At 37.9% G+C, this 11,922-nt stretch overlaps 1 protein-coding gene across 2 annotated transcripts; it reads right to left on the reverse strand.

Annotated features, from left to right (window-relative positions):
* Positions 1-573: 573 nt before the first annotated feature.
* On the reverse strand, positions 574-9,287 carry LOC139175804 (keratin, type I cytoskeletal 15-like). Of its 2 annotated transcripts, XM_070767090.1 has the most exons (8): positions 8,613-9,287; positions 7,343-7,425; positions 6,099-6,255; positions 5,117-5,278; positions 4,543-4,668; positions 3,723-3,943; positions 2,032-2,057; positions 574-932 (listed from the first exon to the last, which is right to left on the reverse strand). In XM_070767090.1, exons 1-8 carry the CDS (start codon positions 9,276-9,278, stop codon positions 796-798), a joined length of 1,578 nt encoding a protein of 525 aa, XP_070623191.1. In that variant the 5' UTR covers positions 9,279-9,287; the 3' UTR covers positions 574-795. The 2 variants fall into 2 exon arrangements, with proteins under 2 accessions (XP_070623191.1, XP_070623190.1); XM_070767089.1 differs by lacking the exon at positions 2,032-2,057 and having other exon boundaries at positions 3,719-3,943.
* Positions 9,288-11,922: the final 2,635 nt, after the last annotated feature.

Here is an 11,922-nt window from a genome sequence, read left to right on the forward strand (position 1 = left end):
ATGAATACAACCATAGATTAGTATTCAACAGTAACAAAATCACAGAGGCAAGAATTAGTCATATTATTTTTTTAAATGCTTATAATAGAATGGATATATTTTACCAAATTTGTTTAACCTTTAAAATTCATAGTGCCTTTCTAGCAGACTTTTTGTAGAAACACTTCTAAATTTCTCTAGAGTTTCCTGAATGCGTATATAATTTTGTAATGCAGTGTAATCACATGGTCACCCCAGAATGTCTCAGGGATGTAGGGAGTTAAACAAAGCTGCAATATATTTCTTAGCTCTTTGTATATTCTAGGAAAATAATCTGGTGAATGTTTCTTCTGAAATCTTTTATTCATAATTAAAAATCTTGAATATGAAAACTGAAGCAATGAAGCAAATTTCTGAAGACTGTAACTTCCCTAAAGGGAAGTTCTTTCCATGTGTTTGTTTGTTTGTTTGTTTGTTTGTTTGTTCACACGCTTTTCCCCCCCAAAGACAGTTTTCTATTCAGCAAACATGCCAATGTCAAACTTTGAAGAGTGGTAAACACCTGTGGAGCAAACAAGAAAAGAGTCCAAGCCATTTTAATTTGCAAAATCAAGCCCAAAGAGGATTTTTATTATGATGAGCAATACAGAATGAGAATTGACTAAGATGAGTCAGGCAAAGCTGGAAAGGGATCACTGTGAAAAAAGTAGCCAAGCCGAGGCATACTTCTGCAAAAAGATTTTGTGGCCGTGCTGAAACTGCTTGGTCTTCGAGGAAGGAAGCCCATCCAATCGATGAATGCACTTTTCAGGAGATTCAGAAGTTTCCAGAACGTATTTTGCCGGTAGTGACACTACTGCCACCACCGCTGTAGCTGCTGCCACTGATGGCACCACCACCACCACTGCCACCACTACTGTAGGTGATTGTGCTGCTGCCTCCTCCGTAGGATGCTGTTGTAAAAACAGAAAGATGATGTAAATTTATTATTTACTTACTTATTTATTTATTAGATTTGTATGCCGCCCCTCTCCGCAGACTCGGGGCGGCTCACAGCAGTGATAAAACAGTATACAATGACAAATCTAATATTAAGTCTAAAATAACAATTTTACATTAAAAACCTTAAAAAACCCTTATATAAAAACATAAACACAAACATTCCATACATAAAACTACATAGGCAAGGGGAAATGTCTCAGTTCCCCCATTCCTGATGGCAGAGGTGGGTTTTAAGAAGTTTACAAAAGGCAAGGAGGGTGGGGCAGTCCTGATCTCATGGGGGAGTTGGTTCCAGAGGGTTGGGGCCACCACAGAGAAGGCTCTTCCCCTGGGTCCCGCCAGCCGACATTGTTTAGTCGACGGGACCCGGAGATAGTAGAATACATAATAGAAGGCCTCTATCTCTCGCCTACTACAATGAGAGTTTCCCATGGCCATTCCCATTCAGACTTTAAGGTATTTCTCATTCTTTAAATAGGGTGTTTAAGTTCAGGAAGAACTATCCTACTGATAGTTGATAATCCAATGGTATAAATTTGTGTTTGTGTGTGTGGGGGGGGGGAGTACCCTGAATTGTGCCTATTCCTCTAACCAAGATGAATGTAAACCAAGCTTAGCAATTTGTGCAAATGAAACTGCTAACTCTCCCTGATTTGGTTTACAATGTTGTATGTATACAGTCATAGTAATTTATTAATCATTTTAATCATATTACTTGTCTTCTAAGTACGAAAAGCTACATGGAATTAATGAGATGTAAGATTGTCAAAGAGTATGTTCTAAATCTTGACACATTTTCAATTAGAGCCCTGAATATTTCACAATAAATCAGCAAGGAGGCAATGCAATTTTACTTGACAAGGAATTTTGCATGGTTGTGAACCCGTCATCCAAGAATCAAAGTAGTAATTAGAATAGGCTCCTGCAAAAAAGTTGCCAAGTAGTTGCAAGTTCCAAATAAAGTTACGTCAGATTATAGTCAATGTGAAGCTCTCCTTTGAATTCTTCTAACACCCACATTTTTCTGACTTTAGTTAAAGTTTTTATTACCATCTTTTGGAGACCAACCTGGAAGTCTGTAAAAGAAAAAGAAGAAAGACAATAGTTAGAAACACCAAGGGAAAGTGGGCAGCATAGATTCCCCCTCCCTCCCCACTTATTATGCTAGTAATATTTTGACAGACACATTTAATATAAAACTGAATTAGTTTTCAGTTTTCGTTTTATTCAGTCTTAATGTCTTCTAAGTTAAGCAATGAGAAGACTGAGGAGCACTATTATTGGGCTATGTCTAGGACAGAGGTAGGCAAAGTTGGCCCTTCGATGACGTGTGAACTTTAACTCCCAAAATTCCTGAGCTAGCATGATTGGCTCAGGAATTCTGGGAGTTGAAGTCCATAGAAGAGCCAACTTTGCCTATCCCTGGTCTAGGGCATCAGTTGGCCTCCAACTGGCCTTGAGCAAAGAGCTCTGCACACCTGGGAACTTTAGGAATAAGCTGTGAAAGACTGCTGAGATAGCTAACCTTGCAACCTGCTAATCTTTCTGACATTCTAAACAGCATGGCAAATGGAGGTTTCTTTTTAGATTGTCAGATTCCTTTTAGAGGGTCAACAGGTTTGTGTTGACTCCTGGTGACCGCCTGGACTGTTCATTGCTAATATTTTCAGAATCTATTTGCCCTTGCTTTCTTTGTAGGGGGAGAAATAAATGGACTGGTCCAAGATTTTGCAGCTGGCCTTGTGCTTAAGACTTAATCCAGAACTCATAATCACATCGTTTTTAGCCTTAAACCAAACACTAACTAGTTTGTTATTCAATTAGTATATTTATATTTTCAAAGTTTACTAATTGAAGCAAATTCTTCATACTGCAGTCCTCAGCACTGCTTATCATGATTATTTTGAATTAAATCCAGAACTGAATGAAACTTTTTGAAATGAGACTTCAGTGATATACAGGCTCAACCGCAGTGGAAATCTCTCAAAAAGTAACTTTTACCATAGTTGATTGAAACACAAATTCTAAATAACAAAATAGATACGTCAAAGACATTTATATGTGAAATTTTATAATCTGTTTTTTCCATTTTTCTACAGCTACTTTATCCAAGGAATATGTGAAGCAACTAAAATTAGATAGCAAAATCCAGTTCAAGAGGATATTGGAGGATATACTATGTTAAAATGAGTACTTTTTATTGTTGCGGAAGAAAGATGAAACCTAAATATTAGAACTTTTACAGAAGAATGAAGTTTATCTAAAGCCTGGCACTCCCTTGGTTCAGAAAGGCAAGCTGACATTTTCTTTTACCTACATTAAAGATGTTTTGATTGATTGATTATTCTATGTTTTATACATACCAACAGTAGCAGTCTTTCAGCTTTTTGCAATTCTTTGAAAAAGAATCTATTGTCCTGTCCAAGGTATTTAAATGTTATGTGAATAAGGGATAATTTATTGATATTAACTTATATTCGGAGGGGGGGGGTGTCTGCTTTCAATAGCCACTTGATCTTTTCTAGTTTTATGTATGATTACATATTAAATTTTCAATTTTATTTGGATAAATAATTGTACAGGAAAGGAATTCCAGAAGGCATTTTTCTCAAGCATACTATTAATGGCAGACTAAGACTGTTGCTTCCATAGTCAACCAAGTTGAGCTATTGAAAACCTCACTAAATTCAAGAAATCTTTTTACAATAATAAGTTGTTTTCATTGTGAATCATTTACATACTTTGAGTCTTGACCCTCCAACAGGCTTCGGTAAGTGGCAATCTCCTGTTCCAGCCGTGTTTTGATATCCATGAGCATTCTGTATTCATGATTTTGGCGCTCCATGTCACTTCTTAACTCAGCCAGCTGTTCTTCTACACCAGTGATCAGGTTCTGGATTTGTGCTAGCTGAGAACAATACCGTCCCTCTGTCTCTGCTAAATTGGTTTCCAAGCCAGCTTTCTAATAAGGGAGAAAAATCAGAAGAACTAGCAATCTGAACAACTCCAATATTGAATTGCAGAATATGATCTCCATTATAAAATAGCTGGATTCCAGCTAAGAACTTGAACAATATTTATTGGTACTAGTAGGGTTATGAAATGGGGTGCATAGTACTACTGCATCTTGCAATATTGCAGTCATTTCCATTTAACCTGGAATGCTTTAATGCTAGATTTTTTAAAAATGGTACAGACATTGAAGGATGAAAAATCTTGCAATTTTTCTAAAGCTACTAAGTTTCTTTCAATTTCCTATTTTTCCATTAGGCTCATCCCATTTCTATACTCAGCTGAAATGTTTGCTATTAAATAAATATGTATGCATTTTTAGCAAATTTATCCTAACATTATTTATTACATTATTTCAGGAATATAAGTATTTTCTTTTATATACACCCTTTTAAAGTTTGCATTGTAAAATTCAGAGAACTGTGAATTTCAATGGATAGTTGAATTTTCTTTTTTAAAAAAATATTGTTTGGAATTGAAAAGCTACGAACTACTAAAATATGCTTGATATGACTTATTCTCATTTAAAATTTGAGCAAAACAACATACCATACTAAGCTGTGATTGCAGCTCAATCTCCAAACTCTGTATTGTACGTCTTATTTCTGAAATCTCAGACTTGCTTGTCTGTAGTTGTTCAGTGTTGGTAGCAACTTCACGATTAAGTTCTTCAGTCTGGGCGCAGAAGAATGAAAAACAATTAAAATATGCTGAGTAATGTTGCAGGGCTTTCAATAGTAAATCTCTAATTAATTCCTAGTAGATCAAATAGACATAATTAGAAACATTCACAGACTTACAGCACGATCTGAAACATGTTTGCACAGGGATATAGAAAGAATTTCATTCCTTACATGTTACATTGAAGCTGTAACCGAACACATATCTGGAATATTATATAGAAATGGATATCCAGAATTTCCCAATTAATTCTACTTTTTTAAAAAAATTTGCCAGGAAAAAAAAGAAAGGGAAGAATATTTTTTATTTTTATTAATAGCATGAAGAACCTTTTGAATGAAAATCCCAGGATGTTGTAAAAAGGCAAACAATTTAGTATAGTATAGCCTTTATCGTCATTGTACATAATATAAACAATAAAAGTTCTGGAAAGGCAGTGTACCTTGGTAAAGAACCAGGCCTCAGCATCTCTTCGGTTTCTGTCAGCCATTTGTTCATATTGTTCTCTCATGTCAGCCAAAATTTTGGTGAGATCAACTCCAGGTGCAGCATCCATCTCAACATTAACCTTTCCTGTTAGCTGAGTACTGAATTCTTTCATTAACTTTGGGAGGCAAGAAAAGGAGCAGACAATTAATTAGTTTTCTCTCTACATAGTACCTCTTTTCTGTTATCTGCAAACAGCAGTTGTATCCCTGAAGGCTTTAATGCTTGGAATAATCTTCTGATGAGCAACAGTAACCAACACCATTGATTGTTGTTCTATACATTGTTAGGCTTAAAAATCAACTGGTATTTTCTAGTAGCTATCGAGAGCTAGTTTCCTAATCCCAGCTCTATAAAAAGAAATAGGAGAGAGGCAGCATAATCCAATTCAATAAATAAAATAAAATAACTATATTCAATTTGCTCCCCTTCAATCTTTCCCAGGAAAAGTAATTTCTTTTGGAGAGAAATGACAGGCAAGCTATAATTTATGTGGATGCTGGTTTCCAATAGCCTCTTCCAGCAATCCACATCGGCGCTATCTTACCATAAGATGGAACCTCGTATTATTTGGATGAGACACAACCTCTATTTTTGTAAAGATGACTAATCTTTAGCTTAGTGCAGTGTGTGGCCTCCCCTAACGTGTGTCATCCTAGAATTCTTCCAAAATTATTATCTTATTAACTGTGTTGAATCAATAATTTGAAAATATCAATCAGATTTTATCTCTGCTTTAGTTCCTATCCTATATTTTTGTCTTGACCCCATCCGGGTTTTTTTTTAAATCCAGCCATCCACCATCTGGTGATCAACATTTTAAATATAGAACTCATAAAACAGTAAGAGTCTACCTATGGATGGTGATTGATTATTTTATACTGCCTTCTCAATGTGTCTGTCATGGTCTTCTCCATTTTCTTTTCTCCATTACTCACCTCCTCATGGTTCTTCTTGAGGTAGGCCAGATCTTCCTTCTTCTCTTCAATTTGCATTTCTATGTCAGATTTAAACAGAGTTAGTTCATCCAGGACTCTGCGCAGACCGTTGATGTCACTCTCAACACCCTGGCGGAGATGCAGCTCATTCTCGTACCTGAGAACACACCAGGAAAAAAGGTTCAAGAATTCCAAATAGCAACAAAACACGTTGTAGCTAAATAGTCTTTCGTAAGTTTTGCTATCTCTATGTATTGAAGCATACAACTTTTCAAGCATTTTTCCATTTTTTTTCTCAATTTCTTCAGTAGAACTTTTTTTTTCTTTTAAGGAATTACATGCCTACTTTACAAAATACAGTATTTTATTTGAGGGCCTACTCAATGTGACAACATTTTGAAGGTTGGGAAACTGCTGACCAGCAGTTAGAACCTGGATAACATACTTAGCATACTTCCCCCAGGCTTATTATAATTTATGTTTCATATGTATGTGCTGTTTGGTTTTTAATTATGATAGGGTTTTTAGTTTTTTAATATTAGATTTGTGCCATTATAATCTGCGGAGAGGGGCGGCATACAAATCCAATAATAATAATAATAATAATAATAATAATAATAATAATAATAATAATAATAATAATATTGTTTTTATCGTTGTTGTGAGTCGCCCTGAGTCTTCGGAGAGGGGCGGCATACAAATCTAATAAATTATTATTATTATTATTATTATTATTATTATTATTATTAGCAGACATACAAATCACCTCCCATTTGACCCATTAAGATGAAATAGTTTCAATTATCATTTAAGTTATTAAATTTGAATTATACATATAACTCAGCATGTTCTAGCTGTTCTCCCCCCCCTCATTTTTGACAGTGGATGAGAAGCTATCTTACTTTTATTCTGTTTATCTTTTAAGTTCAACCAGATTCATTAATTGCTACATATCGTAGGTTTGAGGGCCAATGTTTTTTCCAAGGGCCCCTGCATGCTTAACTGGCCATTCCCACCTTGCCCCCTTTTTTTGCTGTTATTGTTGTGCTTTTTTCACACAACTGACAATGAGCAAGCCTTTTCTCTCCTTTTCTGATTATCCATCATTGTTTGCTCAAGGCCACCAACCTGCTAGTATCTATTCCAACCTTGCATAGGGCAAAGTTAACTAATAGAGACATAGACTTGTAGTCCTTGGGGAATAAAAAATAGAACAGCAAAAAAAAACAGCGAAAAAAACTCACTTCAGTCTGAAATCATCAGCAGCCAGTCTAGCATTATCAATCTCCAAAACAATCCTAGAATTATCAATTGTACCATCAAGAATCTGTCAAAGAAAAAAGAAGATGGGGGGGGGAGGGACATTGAATATAGGAGAGCTTTTAGTCCTTGAAGATGCTTTGGCTTAGCCATTAAACAAGTGGAGGGCAATTTGTATACACTTTCTCCTTTAATTATCTAGTGTAGGATGCCTCCAGATGACTTTGGAGAAGATGTTCAGAAGCTGTTAAGACAGCAAAAAGTGTTGAGGCATGTGTTAAACCATGATTCCATGGGTTATAAGACAGCGGTGAGATAAAACATCAACTTTCTGTTACTATAACCTATGTCAATAAAGTATAGTTTTAGGTTTTTTAATGCAGCCAGTTTCATGATCTGGACTATCTCTAAGATTTTCCCAAGGAATACTAGTCAGTCTTCATGGATAACTGAAAGTTTTAGGATGGCATAATCTGATTTTGCAACGCATTATGCAATTGCCTAGAATTCATATTCAGTCAGTCAGTGGAAAGTATCTTTCCTTTGCCTCCACCATCATTACTATATGAAGTCTGCCAACTTTTTCTTGACATAACAGGAGTTCTTTAACCATACCAAAATATTTACATAAAAAAAGTCAATCCTGGAATAATTCCAGTCCAGACTGGAATAATTTAGGTACTGCTGAGAAAGTGACTGGAATATTCCTCAGCATCACTTCCAGTCATCCAGGTATACATATTGGATAGGATTCTGCTCTTGGAAAGAACTTAAGCAATCCTTTAGGTAGCCTTGACATATATTATGCTGTGATTACCTGGCAATGTGGCTTAATTAATATAACTATATTATCTAAATGAGTCCTTCCTGGCTGGTAAAGTCATCTCTTAAAAACATTTTACATTGATGTTATGGTCTTGGTCCTATAATTTTTTTGGGGAGGGATGTAGAAGATACGTGTATGGTTTCTACATTAAAATTTAATATGCATTTAATAGTGGGAGCAGAATGAAATAACATTTTAAAGACAAACATAGGATGGATGTGAAAGAGGCATACACAAACATACAGACAAAGATCTTTATTTGATCTAATTTTTTTAAAAATTCACAACCTGAAAGAATAAGAGTTATCATCCAAAATATGAGAATAATGCACTTTAGAATAAGGGATAGAAGTACAGAGGAGGAGAAGAAGGAGGAAACATTTAAAACTTGATCAGTTAACAATGTAATTCCTTGTTCAGGATCCTACCTTATCACGGAGATCTGAAATCAACTTGTAATAATGGCTGTAGTCCTTGGCTGGGCTAGAGGGTGCCTGCTTTTGATGCCAGTCTCGGATCTTGACCTCTAATTCAGTGTTAGCATCCTCTAGGGCTCGCACCTTATCCAAGTAATTTGCCAAGCGGTCATTGAGATTTTGCATGGTGATCTTCTCATTTCCAGTCAAAAGGCCTCCATCGCCCCCACCAGTGCCACACGCAAAGTCAAGACCCGCACCATAGCCTCCACCAACTCCACCACCATAGCCTCCACCCAATCCAGCACCATAGCCCCCACCAACTCCACCACCATAGCCTCCACCCATTCCAGCACCAAAGCAGCTTCCGTAGGCAAGACCACCAGAAGAGCCATATCCTAAGCCACCTCCATGTCCATAACCACCTCCATATCCTGAACCAGAAGATACAAACCTAGCTGAAGAGGCAGATACACGGCCACCAGCTCCACCATGGATACTGGATGGTCCATGGTGGACAGAAGCAACACGGCCAGAACCACCACCGCCGCCACCACCATAAGAAGAAGAGGAGCTTTTATAATAGTATGACATCGTGAAAGAAAGTTCAGATGCAAGACTGGTCCTCGGCTTGTCTAGCGTGAAGAAGCTAGCATCTACTGTGTTGCCTGGCCCCATTTATAGTCCTCAGAGGGTGTGCTCCATTGCATTACCCAATGCATAGCCTGCCAAGACACACCCGGATGGGAGAGGCTTAGTGGAATAATCTGCTTGCTTTGAAATGTAACAGTTCCAACTCAGGTGGGCTGTATGTATGTGTACTCTACAGCCAGAAAAATAAAAGATTTCATCCAGGAGAGCCTGGCTTATTTTTCTCTTAATGCTGGGGAACTTTCATGAAATGTTCTTTAAACATTTGAACAGTGTGGGGGAAGAGAGGCTTCTCAACTCTTTTATTCATGGGCTAAAATGCCATGGGTAAATGATTGAAGTGCAGTGTTCAAAATAAAAAAAGCAAGTTCCTTTGTCAGAGGATCATATTTCACTCAGTTCTCTCTTTCCCAAGCAAAATATTTAGAAATCAGTTAATTGAATGTGCCCATCCTTGCCATTCCTTCCCACTTACTGCTGTTTTTACTCAGAACTGCCAGGCACAGCTCTCTAGCAAAGTGGCTCCACTTCAAAGACTGAAAATGGTCAGGCCGACAATCCATCGCTGACCACCAGACTGTTCCTTTCACTTCCTCTCTATCTTTTCTCCCCAAGGCATATTGGAGTTGACATTAAAAGCATAGTGAATGTGTGTGCAGAGCAGTCATACTTCAAAAGCTAAAGAAAGCATAGAAAATAAAATACAAGAGTGTGGGATCTATTTAGGTTTCCCGGGATTTTCTCTCCTACATTCTCCTTGCTAATAATGCATTAAATATTTCCTCCATGGATAAGTGAAGGAAGATCCCTGCCCATATCCTAAACTAAAATGAAAGGATTCATGGAATCTAGAAAAAAAAGAGACTTTTGTCAACATGGAGAGTTGGCACAGCTGCTGAACAATGGCTAACATATTAGATTAGATTAGATTTATTGGATTTATATGCCGCCCCTCTTTGCAGACTCGGGGCGGCTCACAACAATAGTAAAAAAACAGTACATAGTGACAAATCCAATGCCCACCAATCCAATTACAATTTTAAGTTGAGAAATTCATAAAACAATCCCAATATATATAAAAAACAAGCACACAATCAATCAGACAGCAAACAACATGGGCAAAGGGGAGATGTTTTAGTTCCCCCATGCCTGACGGCAGAGGTGGGTTTTAAGGAGTTTACGAAAGGCAAGGAGGGTGAGGGCAATCCTAATCTCAGGGGGGGGCTGGTTCCAGAGGGTCGGAGCCACCACAGAGAAGGCTCTTCCCCTGGGTCCCGCCAGCCCCACTCTACCAGGATTCTCTACACGTGCTCTACCTCTATGTCAGTGATGGCGAACCTTTTTTCCCTCGGGTGCCATAAGAGCATGCACGTGTGCTATTGCACACACGTGAGTGCCAGACCCATAATTCAATGCCTGGGGAGGGCGAAAAACAGCTTCCCCCACCCGCCGGAGGCCCTCCTGAGGATGGAAACAGCCTGTTTCCCAACTTCTGGTGAGCCCAGTAGGCTTGAATTTCGCGCTCCCCAAAGGCTTCCCTGGAGCCAGGGGAAAGTAAAAACACTCTCCCTCATTTCCCCCCTGGAGGCTCTCTGGAAGCCAAAAAAAAGCCCTTCCAGAGTCTCAGTGCAATCCACAAATCAGCTGAGCTAGGGCAATGGCTCGTGAGCCAGCAGATATGGCTCTGCGTGCCACCTGTGGGTTCACCATCACTGCTCTATGTCATATTCTCCAGAAATGCTTTAAAAAATTTCTCCTTGCTATTTTTCTCCCATCACTGCACTTTTCTTATCTGCCTTTCATTTCATTTATAAGTCCCCCATTTAAGAACAAGGTGCCAAGGAGGCTGCTTAGATTTGCTGTTGGTCTACATGGCAGATGGTCCTGCTATGTCACTAGGAGGAACTGTTATTCCTAAACCCTAAACCTAATCTCTTTTACGCCTACCAACAAGCACCCCAAAACCCTTGTACACATACAAATCCTGAGAGTAACACACGACATGGGTTTTGCTATATCTTCCAAGAGGTTTTATCATTAGCTGAACTACATAAAAATGTAAAAGGTGGAGCTGCTGTAAAAAGCATTGTGAAGTTTCTCTATAGATTTTGTATCTTTGAAGCAAAACAAGGAGGAAGATTTGATATGTATGTAGGCGTGCACAGAATCTGCCCTGCAGCCTGTTAAAGGGGATGCTCCTGTTTGTATTGTATTTTTGAAATCTGGATAGCCTTTCTTGAAGGTTCTATGCCACTGAACATTCTTGCATTTTCTCCCCAGGACAAACTAGCATTAGTCCTTATTCCAGAATCCATACTTTATAGTTCCCATATCCAAATTGAGAAGTTCGTGTAGATGGACTCTGCTGATAGAAAGAAGAAGGGGCACATGCAAAGCTGATCCTGAGAATGCTTTGGGAGATCAGTTCTTGCACTGGTTGGAATAAAATGTTCTTTGTATGTGTAAAAAAAGTATATGGGTTCAATCCTAGGCAGGCTGATCTAAAAATATTAGTGAATTATATATATGGATTACTCGGCTGAATTCTTGCCTTTGAGAAATTTTCTTTAAATTTGACTTTGAGCCTATGCTGAATAATTTTCCTTCCTCTTTAAAAGCCTCCTCAAGAACTTTGCAATTTTGTGATGGTGAATTATCTAAGTCTCCTTTA

Source organism: Erythrolamprus reginae, chromosome Z, assembly GCF_031021105.1.
Source record: "Erythrolamprus reginae isolate rEryReg1 chromosome Z, rEryReg1.hap1, whole genome shotgun sequence".
Classification (NCBI taxonomy): domain Eukaryota; kingdom Metazoa; phylum Chordata; class Lepidosauria; order Squamata; family Dipsadidae; genus Erythrolamprus; species Erythrolamprus reginae.